This window comes from Lepidochelys kempii, chromosome 3 (genome assembly GCF_965140265.1).
Source record: "Lepidochelys kempii isolate rLepKem1 chromosome 3, rLepKem1.hap2, whole genome shotgun sequence".
NCBI classification, from domain to species: domain Eukaryota; kingdom Metazoa; phylum Chordata; order Testudines; family Cheloniidae; genus Lepidochelys; species Lepidochelys kempii.
The window spans coordinates 97,723,096-97,750,825 of NC_133258.1; the positions used below are offsets into that span (position 1 = coordinate 97,723,096).

Sequence of the window (27,730 nt, forward strand, 5' to 3'; positions counted from 1 at the left end):
TTGTTTTACCTTTCCTGAGTTCCTTAACAGCCCTCCATTAGATCGTCCTTTGATTTAACTATACGCATTCAGACATTTTGTCACAGCTTCCTAGCTTCCACGATCAATAAATGGAAGCTTAACTAAGTTGACCCCAACAAGGTGGCACAAACAGAATATGGGGGCCAAGCTGGGATAAGAGCTTTCAGACCTTTGGTGGTACTGGGGAAAGGAGAACAATTGCTATAATAACACCATCATTACAGTGAAAACAAACTGCCAAAAAAAAAAAGAGAGAGAGAGAGAGAGAGAGAGAAAGAAAGAGAGACCTCACCTGCACATTTGGTTCTGGTGATAAGAGGTGGTCCTGGCTGGCCTGTTCCTCCTTCTCCTGGCCTGGTAAGGAGGACACGAATCTCATACTCAGTGTCTGGGTCTAAGTGCCATAGCTTATAAGTTGGTGCATTTACAGCATGTGTTTCTGTCCAGGTCCCAGATGTCATCCGGTACTCCACTTCTTTCAGAATTATAGGCCCATCACCAATTATGGAATTAGCATTCAGCTGAATCAGCAAATATGTAGGCCCAACACCAAGTAACTGGGGGGGTGCTATTGGTCGAGGTGGTTCTGTAAAAAATTCAAAAATACACAGTGAATAAAACCAAACTTAGAAAGATCATACTATTATTAATATATGTACAGCTAAATATTATTAATATATGGACACCTCTTCCAACAAGAAGTGTCATTCTGTAGTTGTAGAGATGCCAGAACTGAATGGACTATAAGGTGGATAAAAAGTTGGCTAGATTGTCGGGCTCAACGGGTAGTGATCAATGGCTCTATGTCTAGTTGGCAGCCGGGATCAAGTGGAGTGCCCCAAGGGTCGGTCCTCGGGCCGGTTTTGTTCAATATCTTCATAAATGATCTAGAGGATGGTGTGGATTGCACCCTCAGCAAGTTTGCAGATGACACTGAACTGGGAGGAGAGGTAGATACGCTGGAGGGTAGGGATAGGATACAGAGGGCCCTAGACAAATTAGAGGATTGGGCCAAAAGAAATCTGATGAGGTTCAACAAGGACAAGTGCAGAGTCCTGCACTTAGGAAGGAAGAATCCCATGCACCGCTACAGACTAGGGACCAAGTGGCTAGGCTGCAGTTCTGCAGAAAAGGATCTAGGGGTTACAGTGGACGAGAAGCTGGATATGAGTCAACAGTGTGCCCTTGTTGCCAAGAAGGCCAATGACATTTTGGGATGTATATGTAGGGGCGTTGCCAGCAGATTGAGGGACGTGATCGTTCCCCTCTATTTGACATTGGTGAGGCCTCATCTGGAGTACTGTGTCCAGTTTTGGGCCCCACACTACAAGAAGGATGTGGAAAAATTGGAAAGAGTCCAGCGGAGGGCAACAAAAATGATTAGGGGACTGGAACACATGAGTTATGAGGAGAGGCTGAGGGAACTGGGATTGTTTAGTCTACGGAAGAGAAGAATGAGGGGCGATTTGATAGCTGCTTTCAACTACCTGAAAGGGGGGTCCAGAGAGGATGGATCTAGACTGTTCTCAGTGGTAGCTGATGACAGAACAAGGAATAATGGTCTCAAGTTGCAGTGGGGGAGGTTTAGGTTGGATATTAGGGAAAAAAAATTTCACCAGGAGGGTGGTGAAACACTGGAATGCATTACCTAGGGAGGTAGTGAAATCTCCTTCCTTAGAAGTTTTTAAGGTCAGGCTTGACAAAGCCCTTGGCGGGATGATTTAGTTGGGGACTGGTCCTGCGTTGAGCAGGGGGTGGACTAGATGACCTCCTGAGGTCCCTTCCAACTCTGATATTCTATGATTCTAACTGGGAAGCAAAGCCAGAACAATACAGCATTAAGATCAGGAGGCTATACTCTCAGTTTTTATTATTCAGTGTAGGTCTACGGAAGTCAGTAAGCTATATTTATTTATTCCATCTGAGATTCTGGTTCCGGGACTGTGCTGGTTTATAAGACCCTTTTCTGGTAACATTTCCTGAACTATTGTGAATCACTTCATGATAATTCATGTATTTTATAAGACAAAAAAAATTGGGATTTTGAATTTCAAAACCAATTCATTTTATTTTATTGAGAGAAGCTATGAACAATTCCTGCAGTAATAGCTTCAGTGTCACGTTCCACTGCCCCCTTGAGAGCGTCTCCAAAAAAAAATCATTACAGTCCATTTCAAACCTGCCAAATTCAGTGTAGGGTGAACAATATGGAAATACATCAAAGCCTTTCAGAATGTTTAGAACTGGGCAATACTGACTGGATGGTGACAATGTAAAGATTTATAACAACAATGTATGGAATTATTTACGGTTCCTCAATCAAATAACTTATCCTGGCATACGTATGTCTGAAATGGGTACACAATGCAAACATCCCTCCTACCCCAACTTAATATAGCTTCGACAAAGTTGTAAAGTGAAAGTTAGCAACAGAGGACTGAAAAGGTTTAAGGGAAAAAAAATCTATGAAATTTCTGCCTGTAACAGCACATTGCCTAGGAGTCATTTATTTTAAGAAACAACCAAAGGAACATGTATTTTTCCAATAAAATCAATCCACTGATAAACACAAAAGGTTCATTTTCATTCCAGATGGCATATATTTTGGCTAATTTGTTTCAGTTAATTAAGCAACAATGTTAAATTCAAGTCTCACAGGGGTTTCACACAGCAGTAGTGCAGAACCAAAACAGCAACTCCAAACAGGTAAAGACATCTGGTGGTAAGTACATAAAAAAGAAATCTAACCCCACCCCACTACCATCCTTCTATCCTGTCCCACAAAAAGAAAAACACAACACTTTTAAGAAAATGGAGTAATTAAAGTGTGGTTCTATCTTTGAAAAGTGACTATGTAAAAATTGTTAGTCAACACATCCTCACCCTGTGCTTATTCAGAACAATGATGACCCGAAGAGGATCTCTGCTGCTTCCAAGAACACCTTGTTAAATTCTATCGTCACTTTGAGGTGATGTTCGGAATGAGATTTCTTTGCCTCTGCATCTCTGCCAGAGATGACATTACTCTGGAGCTACTAGATATTTTTCTGGGAGTGTATACTTGCCATTTTTAGAAGGGATTAGATTGCCCAAATAGCTAGTATTTACAAAATTTTGCCAGGGAGGGATTTCCCATGAGCTTCCTTAGAAGGCCTGCACCCAAGGCACTCATCTCATGTTACACAATTTGAAAATTGTGCTCTCATATACATTCATGGTATCTCAGAATGGGAACAGCTGGAATTCTTTTCATTCATCCTCAGTGACAAACCTAGGCCTGATTCAATGATGTTCACAAGTTCTACACAGTGTAGTTCAGGACAATCTGGACTCTAAGGTATCTGAACTAATTATTCATCTAAATCTCTCTTCTCCCCCCCTGATTTTCTGGCATAACCTAGGCATAAGCCACTTTGGATCTTTATCTGAATCAAACCTCAGCAAAGTAGCATAGCTTAATGAAAGCAGTTCATTTCCTGTGGAACATGCATATTAAATGGTAAACTAATGAATTTTAAGGTCAGTCTTATAGCAAACAACATAAACATTGTTGAGGATGATACACCACCAACTCTGAGTTCTGAAACTCTGCAATATGAAGCTATGTTTAGAAGTATATACTTTGATTAACAGCATGATTACTACAAGTGAAACTATGCATTAATGAGACTAATATACCACTGCATATTAAATTTTTATGTTCGATGTAAAGTGTATTCTTACATTAGCATATGCATTTTGTTTTTAAGCTCTTGAGGACAAAGACTTATTTAGAAAGTCTCTTCCAGTTCTAATAAATTATGCATGAATTTTAATCAGTTAGCAAACGAACTAGTAATTGTTCTGCAGCAGTATTAATATTCTTCATAACACAATGCACGATCAGATCCAGAGGTATGGGGCAACCAAAAATCCCTAAAGTACACTAAGAGTCAACTGAAGCATACAATCCCAATATACCAGATAAACTTTTTTGATGTTACCCAATTAACTTACTATTAATGATTCTCATTCATTATTCTATGACCAGATCTATCAAATATTCTCCAATTACCATTTCAAATTGTATAATTTGCTTTTATAGACTTAGTAACCTGAAAATGTTATGACTTGAAAAATAACACTAACAATTAGTGGGTGTGTTGAGACCATTATGATGTTGTGATATCACTTCCATTATGCTATTATCAGATTTATGCAACACTACCCAATCAATGGGCTCTCAGGTTGGAGTCACTGCCTAAATCAGTACACAGTACAGTGATCCTGCAGGATAAGGGAGCATGTGGTTTTCTAGTCTGGTGGTCCAGTTCCTATAGAATAAGGAGCAATACTCTTGCCGAGTGAGCTGGGAAGATAGTTTGTCCAAATGTAAAGGTTTCAGGTGTGGTATAGAAAGAAATGAAGGTGATAAGCAAGAGGGGATCCCCAAACAAAGTTACCCTCTCAAAAAAGTTCACTCTGGGTAGAAGCATACAAGAATTTAGTCACAAGTAAATACTATTACAAAACCCCTTCACATAACACAAGAACTAGGGGTCATCTGATTAAATGAATAGGCAGAAGGTTTAAAACAAACAAAAGCAGGTACTTCTTCACACACCACATAGTCAACCTGTGGAACTCATTGCCTTGGGATGTGGTGAAGGCCAATACTATAAATGGGTTCAAATAAGAATTAAATAAGTTCATGGAAGACAGATCCACCAATGGCTATTACCCAACATGATCGGGGTGTCCCTAAACCTCCAACTGCCAGAAGCTGGGCCTGGACGATGGGATGGATCACTTGAAATTGCCCTCTTCTGTCCTTTCTCTCTGAAGCAACTGACATTGGACGCTGTCAGAGACAGGATACTGGGCTAAATGGTCCATTAGTCTGATCCAGTATGGCCGTTCTTATGACCAGAGAGATGCGAACTTTTCACAGCAAACAATTTTTTCACTGAATTTAGCTTTAGTCTTGAGTTGAAACTTATACAATGTTTTATGCACAAATCTTTCAACCTAGGGATTGTTCATGGGCTATTTCAATATGATCACAGAGTAGATATTTGTAACAAATTCCAAACTTTTCACATAGGTCACACATGGTAATTTCATTCCCTTCTGTGATGAGTGCAAATCTAGCAACCAGGTGTGAATACTTTCATTTGGAACTAAGGATAAGCTTTCCACAAATACTGTGTAGCCATTTTGGTGAACAATCCTGCCAGTGAACTTGGCTGCTAGAATGTCTGCAGAAAGAAAACATAAAAGGAGCACAAACTTCTAAAATGTGAATGTTCATGCATAATGTTTTGAAGTATTTGGCCAGATCAAAATGCCTAAAGCTAAGTTAATCACAAATTAAGACTGGCATTTCATCAGTATGACATCTCCATTTTGTCTATTAGTAATTCAGTATGTTCAAATCAGGATTTGAATGACATTATGAATTAAATGCACTGAGTTATTTAGACACCACTGAATAGAGTAGGAACAAAGCATCAACTTTAACTAATTTTTCTTGTTGTTAAATGTTGTGTCACATCCTTAACATTACACATAATGTGTTAATAATTATCTATCATGGGCAAACAAGCAACCAGGAAAATTACTAATGATTTTAGTATCATAAGTGGTATTATAAAAGTAAAACATTATGCACTAGCATCTAAAATATACCTATTACAACATTACTACATTATTCAATATAATTCACCCAGTCCATGTGTATGTACTATACTATAAAACACCACACACAGTCCACATGTACGTACTATAGCACACCTCCACCCCCACTACTACGTCGCTCTTCCAATACAGGACATGTGCCCACACTTTGGGTGAAGGAGGAGGGTTAAGGTAACATTTATTTTAGTGGCAGCAGTTTGCCAAAGTTAACAGTGTTGCCAACTTTTTTTTTTAATTTTCCTCACAATTCTTACAGTATTTGATATTTTACTGAAAGCCCTAGCTGTGATGATATGAAAAGCTCAGCATTATTTTAAAACAAGTGTCTAGCCCTCAGTTCCAGGAAAAGAACAAAAAACAAACAAAAAAAACCCCTTGAAAATGTGACCTCAGTGCATTTGAAACATACAAAAACTAAATAAGCAAGTAAAAAGAAATGCAACATTTATTTTTAAACCACATTATTTGTAAGCCAGTCACATGATTTTAGAACATTTGCGGTTGGGCAATATTGTAACTGTGAATACTTACTCTTTCATTTGAATAACTATCATCATCATCACAAACAATAAACACCAAAATTCTGAAGCAACGTCTCTTAGGTTAAAAGAAAAGGAGTACTTGTGGCACCTTAGAGACTAACCAATTTATTTGAGCATAAGCTTTCGTGAGCTACAGCTCACTTCATAATATGATGACATTGCAACCTGCAGCACTGGTATGTTTAAAATATTCAAAATATAGAACTTTGTGCCAATATTCAAAAAGGGTATGGATGACCCAGGTAATTACAGGCCAGTTAGTTGGATATCAATCCCACACAAAATAATGGAAAAGCTTATGTAGGATTCAATTAATAAAGAATTAAAGGATGAGAGTATAATTAATGTCAGTCAGCATGGTTTTATGGAAAACAGATCTTGTCCATCAAACCTGATTTCTTTTTTTGATAAGTTTGGTTGATAAGGCTAACTGCACAGATGTACGGCTGGGGTCAGAAGCACTGCGTGTTTGTCTGTTGGTGTTGGTATCAGGGCAGAAGAGAACTTAAAGCACCCAGGGTTACAGGGCAGGAGGTGACATAACCCCTCACTGGTCTGGACTGCACCCCAAAACTGTGACACCTGCATACAGTTCTGGTGTCCACATTTTTTTAAAAAGAATGTTGAAAAATTGGAGAGGGTACAGAAAAGAGCCACAAAAATGATTTGCAGGCTAGAGAAAATGCCTTACAGAGAGACACTTGAAGAGTTCAATATGTTTAGCTTATCAAAAGAAGATTGAAAAATGACTTGATTGTGATGTATATGTACATTCCCCCAGGAAGAAAACGTTAGATACTAAAGGGCTCTTTAATCTAGCAAAAAACGGCGTAATGAGAACCAATAGCTGAAAAGCTAAAGCCAGATAAATTCAGATTAGATTTAAATCACAAATGTTTAACAGTGAGAGTGATTAACTGTTGAAACAAGCTACCAAGGGAAGTGGTGGATTCCCCGTATCTTCATGTCTTCAGAGCAAGGCTGGATACCTTTCTGTAAGGTGTGCTTTATTCAGACAAGACATGGGGCTCAATACAAGGCAAATGAGTGACATGTATTGGCCTTTGTTATGCAGGAGGTCAGACTAGATGATCTTATGGTTCCTTCTGGGCTTAAGTGATGGAAAATTTGGACATTAAAAACATATGGAATTTTTCAGCAAAAATACTTGTTTTTAAATGCTATTGTTCCATGGATGGAATAAAATAACGCTTAATAAAAAACATTTCATTCAATATTCCAAGCAATGTTATTTTTGACTAGAAAGCTTTGCAGTGATGGAAGAAAATTAACTGGTACTGAGCAAGGCAATTCACCTTTAGCTTAATAACTGCTTGAAATACACATTGGCAGTGCTCTAAACTGCTAAAAGAGAAACTGATGCAGCTCTGCCTAAAGGTCTTATTCTCCCAAGTGTCAGGAGGAGCTAGGGGTACAGTGTACACAAAGATGGGGTTGTGGCGTCTCCTGGGGATTACAGGAAGGAGCATTTTACTGAACAGAAGCTCTTGTAGCCAGTTAAGGAGCAATGGTGTCAGACTGCCTCAGGGACTAACGGGTTTGTGAGGTAGACAGTGTGTCTGTGGTTAGAAGAAGGGTCATTTAAAAAAAGCCAAACAAGAAGATTACACAAAGAGCAGTTAGTCAATGGGAACTGACCACCTACCTCTCTTAGGCCCTTTTAAAAATCCCACCATAGACAATTCAACGTTCACAGGATCATACACACCCCACCCCACCCCAGCCCCAAACAAGGCACCAGCATAGCTTGCAACCTTATCCTTACCACTGGAAAACAAGGAGAGCTCTGACTATACATACACTTACATGTGATTAACGTGTGATCAGTCAGCAAACACCAGCACTTTGCTTTATTTTATTATATATAATAAAGGTGTAAAGTTTAATAGGGTTTTATAAGTGTCTGATAACCCACCAAGTTAACTATTGTTAACAAGTCTGTTCATTATTCATTTGCTTGCCATAAAAAAAAAAATCACAGTATATTTACTGGGTTTCACTAAACAAATATCACAGACCAAAGCACCATCTCTCTCAGCACATTCGTAACTGGCATTTATGAATAATTTAAAATCCATATTCAAGTCAGTCACAGAAAGTAGTACACAAAAGCAGCCCACAGCAGTACTATGACACCCAGTCTCAATGATCTTTTAAGGTTTTCTTCAACCAAACAGCATCCCAGTGGACTCTCATAATTGCCTTTGTGCCTGGCTACTCAAAATTAGCAGACAGTCGGTCCACTTCATCCAGTCACCTTGCTGGTATTGTTTCCCCCTTTGCTACTCAAATATTATGTAATACAAACCATGCAGCAATGAAAATGGGAAATATACGACTCATGGAGATCCAGCCTCGTTAAGGGGCATTGCCAGCACCCTTGCAGTCTACCAAGTGCACTTTGAAAAGTTACCCGACCTGCACTTGCAGTTAAATCTTTCCTTGCTGCTGTGCAAACGTCCAGCTTCACGAGCCAGGGAAGCAAAGAGTAGGCCAGGTCTCCCAGGAGATGCTTAATGAACTTGCACAGCTCACTGAAAACTTTCCCCACTGTGTATTTTTAACCCCAAACTGATTGCCCACCAAGAGACAGCAGTATGGGCAAGCATCCAAAGCACAATCACAACCCACTTTTCCACCATCAAAGCAGCTTTCGTTCTGGTGTCTCTGTGCTGGATGGCAGAGATAAGCTCAGTACACAGATCTAGGATGGGGCCTGCAACATCTGAAAGTTCTGCAGCAACAGCTGATCATTCCAGATCTGCATCGCAGTATGATCTCACCAGTCACTGCTTGTTTCTCAGGCCCAGAAATGCCACTCCACCATGTGGAGCTGGTCAACGAATGTCTGCAATACTCAACAATTTTCATGCATTGTTTTCCATCATCCATTCCTCCTCCTTATTGAGTCTTGTCTTATCTTCACTGCAACACCACCAGCTGTTGTCGCAGTGATAGTCACTGAAATTCCACCACCACAGAAGAATTGCATGCCCTATCTCTAAAACAGACGTGATAACTCTGCTGATCTGTGCAGGATCCATGTTTCTGTGAGCACAAAGAACTGTAGGAATTCTTTTTTAAAGTGCAAAAGTTATGGGATGGAGGAAAGGACACTATGGGAACTTGGCCCCAAACTCCCACAGGTCCCTGAGCACAGTGCTGGAATCCCACAATGCACTGTAAAACATCCCAACAAGATGATGTGACAGATAGTGGTTCTGCGCCACTGAGGTGCCTATGTATAGTGTACTACATTTTCTGCTGATTCAGTTTCTCACAGTGAGGACATGCAGAACCAGGAAGAGCAGCCAAGTGCATGCGTGGCTATAGCAACTTAGCAATTTCAGCACCTGGAATGCAGCAAAAATTCTGGCAGAAAAAACTTTTTAGGGTAGATGTAGCCCTAGTCTTCTCTTCCTGGTCATAGTCTCTCCTCTGACTCCTGAAACAAGCTCCCCTCTGCTTATTCAGGTTAGATTATCAAAATGTTCCCCCTTTGCCCAATGTGCATGTCTCTTTTCAACAGCAGCTTCTAACTACTTTTGTCTTTTTTCTTTCTTTTCTTCTGTGGCTTTTCCATTGCTCCAGCCTCACCCTTGCAGACAACCTGGGAAGAGCCAATTTCTCCTAAGCTGCAGACATCTCATTGTTCTAGGGTGCTTCCACATTAACAACTCAATGACTCTTGTTGCACTACTCTAGCCCAGGTCTGTCCATAAATGGCTGATTCTACATACCCTGCGGCATTCAGTGATACAGCAATTTCATAAAACCAAGCAGAATTCAAAAGTTTTACATAGATAAGTTTTCCAAATTGTCACAACCCTCACATGTTTATATTTTTCAGATGAACAAGACAGAGATAGTTCAAAAACACATCTTAGCACTTTCAACTATTCATCTGTGTGCACAAATTACAGCAGTTATGACGTGAAAGACCTAACAGCATGAGATCTATCACTCTACTGCAAAGCTCTAGCTGCCCTTCCAGCACTGTCAGTCCCATGCTGAGCTGCTTCATATGTAGGATTGGAAGGATAATATTTTTTATCAGTAAACGTCGATAAACATTTATTTCACTACACAGACACAAACAAAAAATGTCCATTGATACTAATTGAAATTTACATGTAGGAAAAGAAAGAAAAATGATCCTTGAGAAGTTTTTAGAGTTGGATGTATGAATACTTAATTTGTATATTTGGATCTGTGATGTTGACAAATTGTGTTTTAACTATTTATAAAGCTTTAACTTTTTAAAATCTTAATGTCTAGTGCCATTAATTGTTTGACCTCCCCACTCCATTGTTTGACCCCCTTCTCTAATTTTCCCACAATTGTGAACATTTAAATTTATAAAAATAAAAAATGCTTAAAGATTGATATCCTCTGAAATCATTAAAAAGATAAAAATTGAATTCTGCCAAGCCTATTCATATGATATGGGATATACACTCATTGTGATTTCAATAAGTAAAATTTACCCCTTAACTGCCTTGTACCTTGTTGCCAGTTGATTGCCTTGACATTGATACACAGTACTTACAAAATGTTAGTATTTAATTAAAGGAGTTAGTTAGCTGGAACAAAACAACACTAAGCAATTGCTTGGTGACCAGGTGGCATCGAGTGATTTATCCAACTCATATAAAAGGCACAGCTATAAATATATGGCATTAATTCTTATTTGTCTTTATTACCAGAAATGGGAAAACTGAAACAATTTGTCTTAAACACAAGCATTTTAACATAAGCATCCAAAATAACTTGGTAAAATTTAGTGATGTATAAAGATCCTGTTAGTATGAACATACACAACAGAAATGGCAAACTGAACAGCAGCCCATGACACTGCATAATTATGACCCCACTGTATTTAGCCACAGCAACGTCAGCTTTAAATTTAGGGTCTCTGCAAATGTTGATACTGAATGTGTCACAATTCACCTCAAACTTTCAGGCACCTGCATAATATATCACGTTTATGTCTGCGGTACAAAAAAGATTGTGCAGCTATAAAAGTGTTTAATCTTTGTGACACAGTAGTTACTGACCGCCCAAAGTGCTGAAGTAAGAATTATTATTTCACAGTGGAAACTGCTAACTTCTGCATAGTGATTTTATATCCTATGCATCATCATGGCATTTTATTCACCTTGATTTGAAACACCATTGCAATCATTTTATTATCTGCCCTTAAATGAAAGGAACAGTGTGTTGTTTCAGCACTCTCAGCAGAAACTGAAAACAACATTAGGGTCATGCTCAGCATATATATGAAAATAAACAGGATTTTCTTAAAAACTGAAGTATGTTCTCCCCCACATCTTGTAAGCACAGATACACTCCTGACATTTTACAATACCAGTACATGATACCATAGTAATCAATTAGAAGTGGATGGCTTGTTTTGTCAAAAAGATTATATATTGGATTATAAAGACATTTATACAGGACATTATTTCAGAGAGCAACGAAAATACACAATAGTTGGTCTACATGAAAGAAAATGTGGTGACCATAATGTGCTGCACTGCATATAAAGATGAAGATTTTGGTCAGAGTAAATGAACCAGTTGTAAAGCTAATTCAAGAATTTTCATCACAATTACTTCATTCTCCACATGCATCAGTGAGTCCTACGAGATCTCAACTTTTAGGTTATTGCTAGAAAAGAACATTCATTGTAGGTTAAAAACAAATCTGAATCCTTTCTTCAAAAACTGGCACCTCCCAAAAATGATTTAGAATCCGCTAATACATGGCTTATGCAATGGAGTGAGTGAGAATACTACATTTTATACACCATTGTACAAGTAGTCATGCTGTCAAATTGCAAGTTGCCTGTAATGGAAAGGAGGAATAAAGCTGAAGGGGTAAGTGCAGAAATACAGTGTCCTGTTTGAAACATTAAACCATGCAGATGGTGACAAAGCATAAGGCATTAAGATTCCACAGATGTGTTATAGTTTTATTCATAGTCAATGACAAGAACTTAGCCCTCAGCATTTGAAGAGGCCTGGCACACCTCTGAATTTGAACCTTGCTTAGATAAAACTTCCACTGAAGTGACCAAGTTTTGCCTAAGAAAGAGCAGCAAGATTTGCCTCACGGTTTACAGTTATATACTATACATTTGTTTTGTGCACTGGAACTATGCAGATGAATTACTTGTTTAAATTTTAAGTCTTGAGTTGAACCCAATGCCAACATCCTCAATTTGCATTTATTTATTATTTGTATCATCAAAGCACCTAGGAGGTCAGCCATGGACCAGGACTCCATTGTGCTCAGTGCTGTACAAACACAGACCAAAAAGCCAGTCTCCAGCCCCAAAAGAGCTTAGAATGTAAGCAGAAGACAGAGACAACAGATGGACACAGACATATGGGGAAGTAGAAGGAAACAATAAGACAATGTTGGTCAGCATGATAGGCTGTGGTCTCAGCACATTAGCAGTGTAAATGTCAAGCTTTGTGTTTGGATTATAGCAAAGGACAGTTTTAAGGAGTGATTTGAAGGAGAAAATGAAGTGGCGTTGCAGATGTTTACTGGAAGTTCCTCCTAAGTGTGTGGGAGGAAAGCACATAGGTGCTTGTTTGAAAAATTAATTAGCATTCAGTAGAGGCTGGCATCATGGTCTGACTGGAGATAGGAATCAACCTTTGCACACTGAATGAGAGATGGTACACAAGGTGGCATTGGAAGGGCCCGGACAGTGAAGTAGTTTATTTCTGATGTTACAGGAGAGGGAGCCAGCAAAGAAATGCAGAGTGGTGTGACACAATGAAAGAGACAGACTAAGAGAATGATCTTTGCTGCAACATTCTGAAAGGATACAAGCAGGGCAAGATTGCACTTGTCATGGCCAGAAGAAAGGATGTTGCGGTATTCAAGATGCGAGCCTGGATGAGAGTTTTATCGAATTGGATGAATAAGGAAGTTGGTATCTTAAGAGTTATTATGTAGAAAGAATCAGCAAGATTTAGACATAAGTCAAAAATGATGCCCAGGCTTTGGCCTGAGTGACAAGCAGGATGGTGGTACTGTCATTAGTGATCAACAAAGAAGGTTGCGGGGAAGGCTTGTGGGGAAGCCACGTTTAGCCCCGCTGAGCTGTAGCTGATAGCTAGAAGTCCACAAGGAAATGTCAGAGAGACAGGTGAAGATTTTACTGAAAAGGAGACAGGTCTGAAGTACAGAGATAGACCAGGCAGGGTCAGCATAGAAATGGTAATTGAATTGTGTTTGAGGATGAGAAAAGGTACAGGAAGAGGAGAAAGGGACCAAGGACAGACCCCTGTCGAATGCCCACAGAAAACCGGAGGGAGGTGGCGGGGGCGGGGGGGGGGTGAGAAGGACACACACTGAAGGGGTGATTAGCGAGGTAGAAGAAGAAACCAGGAGAGGAGAAAATCCTGGAAGCCAATGGAGGACAAGATTTCAAGAAGACAAACATGGTCAATTATGTTGAAGGCAGCTGTCAGGTCAAAGAGGATAAGGACGGAGTACTGGTTCTGAGATGTGGCGAAGAAGAGATCATTAGAGATTTTGGTGAGAGTGATTTCAGTGGAGTGCCTGGAACAGAAGTTGAATTGGAGTGTTTTTAGGATGGAACTGGAGTAATGAATGTAAACAGCACATTCAATGAGCTTAGAAGATAAAGGAAAAAGGGTAGGGGTGGTAGCAGGAGAGGCAAGTGGTGTAAAGAGTGGGTTTTTGTTTTGTTTAAGATGGGAGAGACTACAGCATGTTTGCATTGTGAGGGGAAGTCGGGGAGAGTGAGAGGTTACAGAGTAGAGTGGGTGAGACACTTCTGCATCTGTGAGAGAGAGAGAGAGAGAGAGTTTGTGGTAGGAGGGCGGCAAGCTGAGAGAAAAGGGAAGGTCACACCATATTTTGTCAATTTTTCTCGAAAAAAAATTGTCGAGATCCTTGTGGACAGAGAAGTGGAAGCAGGAGATGGGGAGAGTGTGAGAAGTGAGTCAAAGGTTATGAAGAGGTGCCTGGGATTGCAGGCATGGGATTCAACTAAATTGGAGAAGTAGAGTTGTTTAGTAGGGAAATGGCAGAAATGGAAGAGGAGAGGTTGAATTTGTGAGCCAGTGCTGGGCGTTGGCAGAGCAGGAATTGCGTAGGACAGAGGGATAAAAAGGAGTCAAGTCAACGGTGGAGAAGAGAGAAACATGGAGAGAGTCAACAACCATATCAATGGAAGAAAGGACAAGGAGGAGAGGCTGACAGCAGACGAGAAGACATCAACAGTGATGGACTGGAAGTCATGGAATGGCTGAGTGAACAGGGTGCGTGGAGGAAGGGCTGATGCCACAAAGTCACTTTTACTTCCAGTTTGTTATCCGCATAGAGAATAGAAATTCTTTATTTTTTCTTAAATATGTAGGAAAAAATATTTTCACCAGACCAAGTGTGCTTCCAATTAGCCAAGGGTAAGGAACTCTTAACAGATTCCAAACCTCTACATCTAACATTAACACACTTTCATATAATGAATACCTGGGGATGACAAGTGCTTAAGTATCTTTAAGCTACACTAACTAGAAATACTTCCCTAGATATTGGTAAACAGATGGACAGCAGTTAAGAAAGGAAGCACAGTGTTTTAATAAAGGGGTTCTGGGTGATGTAGTAAAACAAGCAGAATGACATCTGCACGGTTTATACAGTCCCCCAGACATTAATTTGGAGTATTTCTGTTGCTAACTCCAGAATAATGCTTATCTTCTATACTTTTATGGTGCACGCTACAGATCACTTGTAGAATCAAACTGTTAAAAATGGGCATCATTTCCTATGTGTCAACAAAATTTCCCAGTCATATGAAACAACAAACTACCTAAAAACAGGTGCTGAATGTTTATGAAAACTAATGAAGCCAGCTCTCTACCTGTGACATAATAGCATATCACCATCCTCAGGAATCCAGCTCCACAGATGGTGCCAGGGAATGAAATAATCAGGGAGGTGATGGTATCAGTCTGGAATTAAGAGTGGACTGAGTTGAATTCTTAAGCAGCTGATGCAGGGGCATAATCTCAGATGATATGTCCCTTCTCTAGTCACACAATAAAATGATACAAGTGGTCTACAAAGGTGCAGGTGTGACTGGTATGAAGTAAGATGCATGGTAAATGGCTCTTGCAAGCCCATTGAAGTTTAATAGTTTCAATTTATGTCTTATTTCCAGTCTGAATGTATCTAACCTCAACTTCCAGCCATTGGATCATATTAATGCAATCCTGGGATGCATCAACAGGGGGATCTCAAATAATAGAGGTTATTTTACCTCTATATTTGTCACTAGCGTGACCTGTGCTGGAAATCTGTATCTAGTTTTGGTGCCCACAATTCAAGAAGGAGGTTGACAAACTGGAGAGGGTTCAGAAAAGAACCACGACAATGATTAAAACAAGCTTTACAGTAACCAACGAGAGGAGCTCAATCTATTTCGCTTGACAAAGAGAAGGTTAAGGGGTGACTTAATAATAGTCTGTATGTTCCTACATGGGGAACAAATATTAAATAATTGGCTGTTCAATCTAGCAGAGAAAGTTATAATGCAATCCAATGTCTGGAAGTTGAAGCTAGACAAATTCAGACTAGAAATAAGACATACATTTTTAACAGTGAGAGTAATTAACCATTGGAACAATTTACCAACAGTGGTGATGGATTCTCCATCACTGAATTTTAAAATCAAAATTGGATGTTTTTCTAAAATATCTGTTCTAGGAATTACTTTGGGGAAGTTCTATGTCCTATGTTATACTGGAGGTCAGTATACTGGAGGTCAGACTAGATGATCACAGTGGTCTCTTCTAGCCTTGGAATCAATGCATCTATGAATAAATTAGCCTTATTATTCCAATGAACAATAATGTGTGTATATCTGTTTTCAAATGGTGATCACCAAGACAAATACATTGTCATGCTACATTTAATAATGAAAGGAGTACAGATACACATTTGAAATATATGTACACTTTGTGGAACCAATGTAAGTACCTGGATGAATGAGTCTGTTTACAGATGTACCATTATTTAGAAAGATTAAATGGGATCAAGCACGAACACTACAAATATCTTAAATGCCAATCACCGCACAATTGGAGACGAAGGATGAATATTTTCACACAAATTCCAGCTTCAAGGTTTATATGTACAGAAAAACAACTAAACTCCAGGTGGCTCACAATGGGCACAGAAATCAGGGATTGGAGTAATTTATTTCCATTTCTATAATTTTTTTCCCAAGAAATGGTCTTTTGTACATCTCACTAGGAATATCTAATCTTTTTCTTACCAGTGAGAAGGCAGCTTATTGAAATGGCATAAGAAAAATAGATATGGGAAGTCCTTAGATGCTTGACTTTCCATCCCATCCACCTACTGAGTCATGGAGACAAGGAAGTGAGGGAATTTATACTCTAGTTGAATCAGGAATTATTTTGGGGAAGTTCTATTGCTGAGATTACACAGGTCAGACTATATGATCACAATGGCTGTCTTTGGCTTTGGAATCTATGAATTTATGAACTTGCTCAAGTATCAGGGAGGAAAAAAGTTAACTTTAAAACAGATTGCATGAGCATCTCCCATGGAGTGATTAATGAAGAGAAAATAATAAATATTTCAGAAATGAATGAACTATTACAAGAAAAAGCAGCTGCCCGCCCACCCACCCAATGCCAGATGGGCTTTGCTGGGTTCCAAATCCTAGAGGAACTTTTTAGGGAATGACAGAAGCAAACTAGGTTTTAAAACCCCACTATTTCATCTGGACTTTAATGTTAGACACAATTTTATTTTCTTAAAGTTTAAAAGAAAAACAATAAATATTATACAGGAATAATAATTTATACCCCTCCTGTCCAGGGAAAGGAGTTTTGTATATGGTATAGAGTGTAGATATTAATACATTAAATAGATTGTTTTCCCATTCAAGGTTTCAGAGTGAACAGTGAGATTTACTGTCAAGTGCCTGAAACTAGAACCACAACAGCCAGAGATGTTGCACCCGCAGAGTAGTGTGGAGAGCTGTACATCAGCAGGGGGTTAGCCCAGTCCTGAGGGGCAGGATCTCCAACACCCTCCTTGCAACAATTGTATAGGTTTAGAAGAAAAAAAATAAAAAAAATAAACCTTGTCCTGGGGCATCAGTAACTTATTGGAGCAGGGATCAAAATGGCCAACAAGCACGTCTTCATGTTTTGGACCTCATGACATCACTGGAACCAGATATTTCTCTGTTTGATTCCTAGACACCTTCAAATGGATCAGACAGCAGAAGGACCAAGTGGGTGTTCACCACAACATGAGGCAGGAATCCCCCTTCTGCCACTACCTCTCTGCAAACCCCACAGAGCACCATTGCCCCCTGTCTGGTCTGTTCTCGAGTCCGTTCAGCTTGGCATGGGGATGGAAAGAGCCTTCACAGCTCTGGGAGTTCCCAACAACAGGAGAGGAGCTTTGGTGTGGGACACTGGTAAATGTCTGAGAAAGGTGTGTTTGCAGTATGACTTGTGTTGCAATCTCAACTGAGGACACAGGGAAGATAGTTGTGTAGTAAGGCAGGACAGAACTGAGTGGGTGGATGAGTGAGTGGGTGGGTGGAGGGGATGAACAGAATAAGACCATTTTGCCATGAATGAGGATTTTAGTGAGTTTTGGAGGATTGAAGTTGGTACACATTAGGAAATATTTTTAACAAGACGTGTATAGAAACTAAGTAACTACTCTGCCTTATTTTTGTAACCCTTGTTTGCCCATCTTATTTCCTCACCTGTTGTTTTAGCTCTTATATATTTCATAAGCTCCACTGTTTCAATATATGTTCTTTGGGACCAGGCTGACATATCTGTAATACAAATTAACAACAACTAAGTGCTGTGGGTACAGAATTTGATACCGGTGATTATGAAGTTTTGATGAAACATCTGCAAACCCCAGCGGGGATGCATGGAGTTTTGGCAGAATTTATACAGAAGTGCACTGTTCATGTGTGTTATTAGATGCTGGATGCTCAGATAGCAGCAGTGGCAAAAAAAAAAAAAAAAAAATCTTTTATTTTTCATTTGCACCTGCTGAGAAAAGTGACTTTTTTTCTCTCCAGTTCAGTTCTTGGAAAAATTCTCCATATTTTTGTCACTTCTGTTGGCAGAAAGCATTCTACATTAGGCTCCACTTCTCTCGGAGGCTGAAGTTAATGAGTAGACTGTTGCATTCTACACTAAGAGGAGTTTCACACCAAAAGTGTATTACACTTGTGACCTGGGATCTGCACTGGCTGCCAAAATGTTTCCAGAAGGAATTCAATGTGTGGTTTTTAAATATAATTTGAGCCCCATTTGAGAGACTACATCTCTCCCCACAGCACAGTGCACCAAGATGAGATCAGTGGAATCACTTGAGCAGAAGTTGTCTTTATAGGAAGAGAATATGCTTGTGGCAGGGTAATTTCTGTGAGGGACGCTTAGCTTTGAAATCTGTCTCCCACCCCTGGGATACCGAAGCACAGACCTGTTAACTTTCAGGGTACACTACACAAGGCCAATTTTCACTCTCAGGGAGATAAAGGATTAATAGGTTGTTTTTTTCATGTGATAGGAGAGGGTTATGTTATCTGCTGGGAAAAGCAAGTTATTGTATTTGAGATTTTTTTGTGAAATGTAATTATGTCATGAGCCTCAGGCGGACCTATGCATGAAAAAAATATATAAATAAATATTGACCTTCCACGTAGGGTGCTTCTGCATGCCTCTCTGTGCCGGGGTTAGTACTATTTACTTGTGATATAACTGTTTTTGCATTTAAATTTCGTGTTGTTCATGACAGGGCTTTAACATTCTACATTAGTAAAGTAAACCCAAGACATACTTCTAGTACGTGGGGCGATATAAATGATGATTCTCCTGGATTGCTGTGTCTCAGGCAAGTGAAGTGAATTCCACCATTCGAGTATTTTAACACCACACATACATGCTTATATTTAAGAACTGAATTGGTTATATGAGAAGTAATCTTCATTTCCTTTGGACGTTTGGATTCCTTATTTGAACCAACTCTCCCTCTCCTTACTAATACTTCTATAATTAAAGCTGAGCAAGTGAGCATTTATTATTCTTCCATGCCTGTTTTAATTCCTCAGTAGGATGCAAATCAGCAGCCCTTAAGACTGAGCTAGCAGGCTGAAAATTAAGTGACTAAGCTTCAGTACTGACACAAGAACGGTAAACAAACAAAAGCAACCAGAGCTACAGAAGCACTGAAGAGAGGAAAAACTACCAAGGCAGAAATTGGATGGTACTCTTTCCCACTCCAAATACAGAATATACACTATTAATGAGGTTGCCACCTTCAAAGATTACGCTTATGCTCAAATAAATTTGTTAGTCTCTAAGGAGCCACAAGTACTCCTTTTCTTTTTATAAGAAACCTATGTTTGTTTGTTTTTAAATTAAGGCTGCAAAGTCAATGACTCAAAAGTTAGCAAATGCCAGTGCCACCGTTAAGGTGGTCTGTGAACACAGCCATTTTGTCTGAGGCTTGCTGAGGGCTGAGTTCTATGTGGCATGTTGAAGCAAGATGCTAGGAACATATTTTTGTATTACAGTAGTACATCCCGCCTGCAATTAATACGAGAACCACACTGTACTACCTGTTAAATAGCAAGTTACTCCCCAAAGCTTAAAATTGAAAGAGACAAGACTGGCGAAAGCATGGTCACTGCAGAAAGAACGTTGAGCAATTTCACCAGCAAGTTCTACTGTGCATAAGGCACATTGCTAATTATGATTTCTGAGCTTATAATTTTTGCCAGAACTAAGCAACAGAAGGCATCCCTCTCTCTTTCTCTCTCTGACATCCTGCCAAATTTCAAAGTCCTGCTGCAAGTCAAAGAAGGGTAAGAGCCTTTCAGAAAAAGCTAAGAAGTAATTTTTATACTTCAGAAATGAAAGGAAACCCTAATAATGGGACCATTACCCCTATAATAAATGATGTGCTATCACAGTACAAGTCTCTAAACATTACTGTTGCAGACCTGGTAGAACTCCATCCGCTACACATTCACCAGGATATTGTTTTTGGAACCAATCACGGGATCCTGTGTACTTCTAAGCCCTGTGAGTCTGAGCCATGCACACGCAGATTCTGTATCTTCTCAAGCTCAGTCCTGGCATGCAGACTCCCTGTTTGCAACCCATTCTCAGAAGAGGCTGTGGTTCAGATGGAGTCGCCGAGGACTGGGGCTGAAGCAAAAGCTCGAGCCCCACTGCCCAGGGCCGACGCCAAAGCATGAGGGCTTCAGCCTGGGGCAGTGGGTCTTGGGCTCCTGTCCCGCACCCCACGTAGGGTCATGTAGTAATTTTTGTTGTCAGAAGGATGTTGTGGTACAAAGAAGTTTGGGACCAGCTGCTAGCATATTTATTGCATTATCAGGGCAAGTGTCAGTCAATGTTAACTAGTCTTGATTATTCTGCAGTTACTTCCAGACAGGGTTTGTAGGATATATACCCAGATCCCTGTTAGCAAATATCTAATTCAATACAACTAAAGGTTAGAATTATACATAAAGTTCATAAAATCAATCAGAATTCATAAGTTGTACATGGACAAATCCCCAAGCTGCCACACATACACAGTACATACAAAACACAGACACACTTTCCCCCACCCCCTTTAGTGAATGTAAAAAACACAGCTAAGGTAAATATAGTCAATCAAGTACAATAAGCTTGTATAAACTGTTTGACACTTCTTTTCACTGTGGGACAATTCTGCCCAATAAACCCCAGTAGTGCTACTGGATTACAGTGACTAAACACTTTGAAAGGAGAAGTTAAAATTGCCACTTGTCTACAAACCCTATTTCCAAGACGAAATGTTTAGCCCTGCTGTCAGCCTTTGTTTCACAGTCAGCATACATGGTTCCCCACTAGTAAGTATTCTAACCCTGTGGTGTTTATACTTTGTTTGGCCTGAATTATTTATCATTTATTTCTCAGTAACACAGGGAAAAAAACTGAAGTCAGCCAGAAAGCTCATTTAAATTTATGCAGTCTTTCGATGCACCTTCACAAAGTATTTTCCTTAAAGTACTTATCTCTTCTCTTACATTATTAAATGAAACTTTCCTATTTTCCCTTTGATCATTTGTTCCATATATTAACTCTGTGTAAAGAAATTCAACCGAAATGCCTTTAGCTTGGCCCTTACTTAGCTTAAGTTCATACTCTTTGCTCTTAAGTTTGACACTAGCTCAAATTGCCTTGTAATATACCTATCCTCTCTATTCTCTTTGAATTATATACACCTTAATAAAAAAGAAAAGGAGGAGTTGCGGCACCTTAGAGACTAACAAATTGACTCTCTCCAGGAATGTCCCTCCTTCCACTCAATGCAAACCAAGTTTCTCTATTTTTTTTAAATAACTGAATTCTTCAGAACCTACTCACCCCTCTACTGCGAGTTCTCTATTTCTGTACTTTTTATTTATAAAGTAAAATGACATGAACTTAGCTAATATCACAAACACAGACTCACTAACTTCATCAGCGTCAGAATACACATTTAAACTTAAATTTGATAGCTCATTTTATGCATATCTCATTTCTCTCCACCCCACTCCAGCACATCACCATTCTCTCAAGCTGTGAAGCGTTTGGGGATTTAGTTTGTATGAAAGACACTATAGAACTTTGTACTATTGCACAGTTAAGTATTGTGATGAAAGTTTAAGTGTTTTATCAATCACTAACCATTACTGCTTCCCCAGGCTCAGTGTTTGTGGCATGACAACTATCAATCGTGTATTTCATTTCCACGTTTATGTAGTTAGCCTAAGCACTTCACATGTTTCTATACCTGACTGTGCAAGCCATTAATTTATCTCATGATCTTAGTATTTTCAAAATATCCTGTAGTTTATTGTCTTTATACTTTATATTGTGTATGTATTTGAAACTGGGAGAGTCTGGAAGTTAGGTTGTAGGAGAAACACATGACTTTTCCCCTTTAAAACTTTTCGAAGTCTTCCCCCTTCCTCTCTGTTAAGTCTGGCTGCTCCTGCTTTAGGTTGCTCCTTGTGTTTTAAAATTGCCTTACCAGTTTAGCGTACTATGATTGAGCAGTCTGTCCAGGTTATGCCTATTTTCCTTCAATCTTCACTAAAAAGGTTAACGATGACCAGATATGCAGCACAATTAATATTGACAACCAGGGGGAAGGAATGCAAGCCAAAACAGGAAAAGCACAGGTTAAAGAATATTAGATAAATTAGATATATTCAAGTTGGCAGGGACTAATGAAATTCATCCTAGGGTACTTAAGGAACTAGCTGAAGCAATCTCAGAGCCGTTAGCAATCATCTTTGAGAACTCCTGGAGGACTGGAGAGATCACAGAAGACTGGAGAAGGGCACACAGGTGGAATGATGACTGGGAGACACACCTTCCAATGACACCTAATCTAGCCCATCTCCTTGAGCATGATGCTGGGCATATTACTTAAAATATATTAAGAAGGGCAAACACTCATCACTCCACTACAGATCCTGCTAGAAGCTGGTGAATACATGAAGATATATCTAACATAACTAGACAGCATGAACAAAGAGAAAGCAAGTAAAAAAAAATCTTTGGATTATTCTCCACAAGGCTTGGTTCAAAAAGGATCTTGATATCTGGATGTGTATTCGAATAGTGTTAGTCAGGAATAAATTACTGTGCAGTCTCTATTACTTCCTTGTTCATTTTGTTCACATACACTGCATTAACAAATTTTTATGTGGTACCTTCTATATCTGGAAGACCTCGCTAAATACAGACTTTGACAGGCAAAACAGGGAAGAAAAGTTAAGAACTTTTTTCAAACTTCATAAAAAGGCCCATGTTGTTTTTCAGCTTGGGTAAAGCTTCAGATTGTTTCTTACCTTAGTCAAACCTATGCCCCCATCCATATTATTAAGTTCCTTTCTTATAACCTTTTTGTTATATCCAGTTCTCTTTTCTCTATTAAACATAGGGATATGCTCCAAGGTGCCTCAATATTTTCAGCAACTTTCTTATCTTCATGATGACACTGAATGGGATTCTATTTTGGAGTTTAAAATTTAGGGTTTTCTATCCTTGTCTGCCCAGGTTGTTCCCACTCTCTTTCCTACACACACACTCCCTACCCCTTCTGGTTTTATAGGTTGCAAACAGATGTCACATAGGCTCCAACCAAAGATACGGCATGACACTTTGCTCATTTTTCAATCAGTTTTCTGCATGTCTTTCTCATAATGTTTATAACTTTTATTGATAGCTCTTCTGCATTCAGGTCTGTCCTTAGCCATGTCTTCAAAGATATTAATATTTATGCTGCATAAGTTGAGATTCTGCTTTGAATTGTTTATTCTAACTGCCCTCCCTGTGCTTTCTGAGTTTCAGCTCACCACAGAAGACTTTTTTCAAGAGTCTGTCACCCCCTATTCTGATAACATGACCTGTCCATCTAATCTGAGTTTTGATAACCCTTGCTTTGATGCCGGTTTGGTTTTGCTCTCTCAGAGATGTTAATCTGGGACACTTTGTCTTGCCAGTAGAACTTCAGAATAGAGTGAAGACAGTGCATATGAATTTTTTCAAGTTGCTTGATGCGTCTTTTGTAAACTGGCCATGTTTCACACCTGTATAAAAGGGATGTTATCACTGCTGCACTGTACATCATCAGTTTTGTTGACAGTCTGATGGTATGCTGACTGAGTATTTTATGGTGAATTCTTCAGAAAGACTGGCTTGCCATTTGTATTCTGTTTGATATTTCTTGATTTGGACAATCGTCATTTGAGAAGATACTGCCAAGGCATATAAAGTGATTGACATTCTTTAATTTTGCATCATCAGTGGTGATGCAGTGGTAGTAATTGATGGGGCTCATTGGGTAGAGGACTTCGGTTCTTTCCAGGATGATGAGGAGTCCAAACTCTTTAGTTGCCTCTGAGAAACTGTCACAGATAAGCAGTAGGTCACTTTCACTGTGACTAAGTAGAGCACAATTATCCACAAGAAAAGCTTCACATGAGAGTTCCCTGATGACTTTTGCTTTGAAGTAAACCTTCAAAGATTGAAGAGTTTTTCTTCAGTGCTGTACAGAGATGCCATTTTGAAAGCTGTCAGTTGTGTAACTTGGTACAGTGCACTACAGTAAGTTGGTTGTCAACAAGCCAATAACACAACATACTACTGGTTGTTGTCATCCTGAAAGTATTTGCAGAATAAGACAAATATATTATAGACATAATTGGTAGCACCTCCTATTGTTCAGGTTGCCAGACACTTTCCATTATAGAACCCTGTTTTCAGTTGCTTATAATTTGCCAAAAATTAACCGTTTGGGCTGAAATTTTCTGGAAAATTTCAGCTAAAACATCAGCTTTTTCCAAAAAAATGAGGTTAGGGGATGATATGGTGACCTTTTCTTTGAAAAACTCTACTGCCCCCCATGCTTTAGAGCCTCTGTGTCAGAGGCTTTTTGCCATCCCAGGGAAAAAGCACTCAAACTTGGCCAAATAATAAGCCTTTGAGAAAAGCACAGTTTGCACATGTTCAGCAGAGATTTTCTACTTCACAAAGAGAAGACTAAAAAGCATGGCAAAGCTATCTATCAGTAAGTGGTAAAATTTACTTGTACATCCATAATTTTTTCTTCTCTGAATAAACACTTGGTGCACTGTCGATCCATTGCAATAATTGCAACCTCCTCATCTTCCAAGCATGGAGGTTCCTCTTTTAAAAAAAAAAATACACTCTCTGTCTCTAGCTTCACAATGTTCTGCCAACTGTTGGAACTGATTGCCTCTCTAACTCTCCAGAGAAATGCCCAAGCTGAGAAGGCAAAATATAAATTCTGATTAATACACATTACAAAAGATTAGCCATCTCTCGGAAGGACATTTTATTTTTAACTGCTTTTTCATTTATTATTGAAAAACTAGAAATGAAAATTTTCAGCTAAGTAAGATCCCAGTATGAGGGAATCCCAAGATGTCTCCATCTCTGTAGAAAGGCACCAAAAGAGAAGAAAAGACAGATATTTGTCCTCCAACTGGAAGTTAATGCAAAATTTGTGACGCTCAGAATGGGGGTCTCTCAGAGTACCAGGTATTTCCTCCAGGGAAGGAAAATTATAGATGGGTAATAAATTCCAGCTTTCTCCCTCAAGGGTATCTGATGTTCCACGATCCAATACAACCAGGAAGTTGTCAGCAGTAAAACCAACCTCCACAGACAGGAGGGAATCCTAAAACACTAAAAAAGGTAACAAAAGGAAAAAAAACAGTTCTTATAGGAGGATTTTTTTTCTTTTTTTCTTCCTTCCCCTACCATATAAAGAGTTTTAATGAAGGAAAACCAAGAAAAAATCTGCAGAGCCTTTGTCCAAAAGCCATATCAGACAAAGATAACACATCTATTTTAAAGTGATGTATAAGAGCTTACACTGAAGACCAGGAAGCCATATAGCAAAGTTACTTGAACAAAGCACTGTGCTTTTCTCACAGGAAGTGGCCAAATGCCTGATTGAGTGAGATCTCACAGAAGGAGATCAGTCCTTTATGAACAAGTTGTAGGACTGACTGACTGCTGAATTTATACCTCTAAAAACAGTGTATCTGGAGGTCTTGCATCCCTTCTTAGGGGACACAACTAATGCGGACATTGGTTCTGATTTTCTTCAAGGAACAATTCTGTGTAAACATTTAATGTGCACACTGGTTTCTCCTAATGGTGGAAAGACTAGGCACCCATTGAAGGCAAATACATAGATTGGTTCAAATGAAAAACAATTTTGTGGGACAGAAGACTGTGATGCAGACCTGAGCATCAGCTTAGGGAAGAAAACATTTCACATAGGATTCCAGATGAATAAAGCCCTTGAATTTACTAACTCTCCTGGCCAATGTAATTGCTAACATTTAATAGAAAGTACTGTGACAGGGTCGGGCCGGATGGCTACAGGAGAGTAATAGAAGACAGATATTTTAGCCCCAGGTTAAGCAGGTCCCTTTTCCCTGCGTAAGGTAACAGGGAAGGTTCCAGAACAATCAGGAACACCTGCAGCCAATCAAAAAGCTGCTAGAATCAATTAAAGCAGGCTAATCAGGGCACCTGGGTTTAAAAAGGAGCTCACTTCAGTTTGTGGTGCGCGTGTGAGGAGCTGGGAGCAAGAGGCACTAGGAGCTGAGAGTGAGAACGCGGACTGTTAGAGGACTGAGGAGTACAAGTATTATCAGACACCAGGAGGAAGGTCCTATGATGAGAATAAAGAAGGTGTTGAGAGGCCATGGGGAAGTATCCCAGGGAGTTGTAGCTATCGCACAGCTGTTCCAGGAGGCACTCTAGACAGCTGCATTCCATAGGGCCCTGGGCTGAAACCCGGAGTAGAGGGCGGGCCCAGGTTCCCCCTAAACTTCCCAACTCCTGGTCAGACACAGGAGGAGTTGACCTGGACTGTGGGTTCAGAAAAATGGCCAAGCTGAGGGCTGCCGTGAAGCTCCAAGGTGAGCAAATCCACCAATAAGCACAAGACCCACCAAGGTAGAGGAGGAACTTTGTCACAGTACAGGAAGATTCCTCCTTACATTAAAAAAGAAGGTTCAGGGATCACCTGAAATATTCGATCATTCTACTAGTCTCCTGACAGCATCTCTATAAAGACCTATCTTTTAAGAAACTGGGAAGCGCATGTTGCTGCAAAAAGGGCCAGAAGTGGAAGATCAAGGCTCCTAACACTGAGACTTGGACCTTCAAGAAGTTAGGGCTCTTGACTTGGTCTAAATCCATTTAGAAGGGGCTCCAGTATATCCCTCAGTTGTGAGACAAAATACGATTCTCATCCTTTCAAGAGTACCATGAAGATAGAGTACTCCGAATTCCTTGAAATGTCCAGATTTGTGGAGTATCTAAATTTGAGCAATACATCCACACAGCTCTCTGAATATTCTTACTCCAGAAGGTAAAACCTCTTGGATTTCAGGGCAAGGGCCTTAGCTGCTGTATGTCCAGCATACCGTGAAAGGGGTGATGGATAAACAGGTACGGTCCTGCACCATTGTTTTTCCTATCCCTCCAACCCACCAACTGCTTCGACTGCATACCATATTAGTGGTGGTAGGGGGCGCAGACATAATACCAAGGATTTCTGGCTTACAGCTTCCAAAATTGCTGTTCATGCTGCTAAATTTCAACCTCAAGCACTTAAGGCTTGCCTGCATGTTGTTTTTCTTGGAGTCAATCCTTGATGCCAAGCTTCCCCTGGGCCTGGAGCACCTGAGATAACTAAGCTTGGAGATTCTGCAAAGTCAGCACCTGCTTTTGAGTTTCTGCACCCAAGCATCTTAAAGCTTGCCTGACATATTGCAATAGAGTGGGAGAGGCAATGGTAATTTGATTTTCTCTTACTGTGTT

At 39.7% G+C, this 27,730-nt stretch overlaps 1 protein-coding gene across 9 annotated transcripts in view; it reads right to left on the reverse strand.

Moving 5' to 3' along the window:
• Window positions 1-27,730, reverse strand: part of PTPRK (protein tyrosine phosphatase receptor type K) — a 583,649-nt gene that overhangs the window by 223,287 nt on the left and 332,632 nt on the right. For all 9 annotated transcript variants that reach the window (XM_073337267.1, XM_073337266.1, XM_073337264.1 and 6 more), the window contains one exon: window positions 314-607. In XM_073337267.1, the coding sequence (XP_073193368.1) occupies window positions 314-607 (294 nt within the window). The remainder of the gene's footprint in view (window positions 1-313; window positions 608-27,730) is intronic.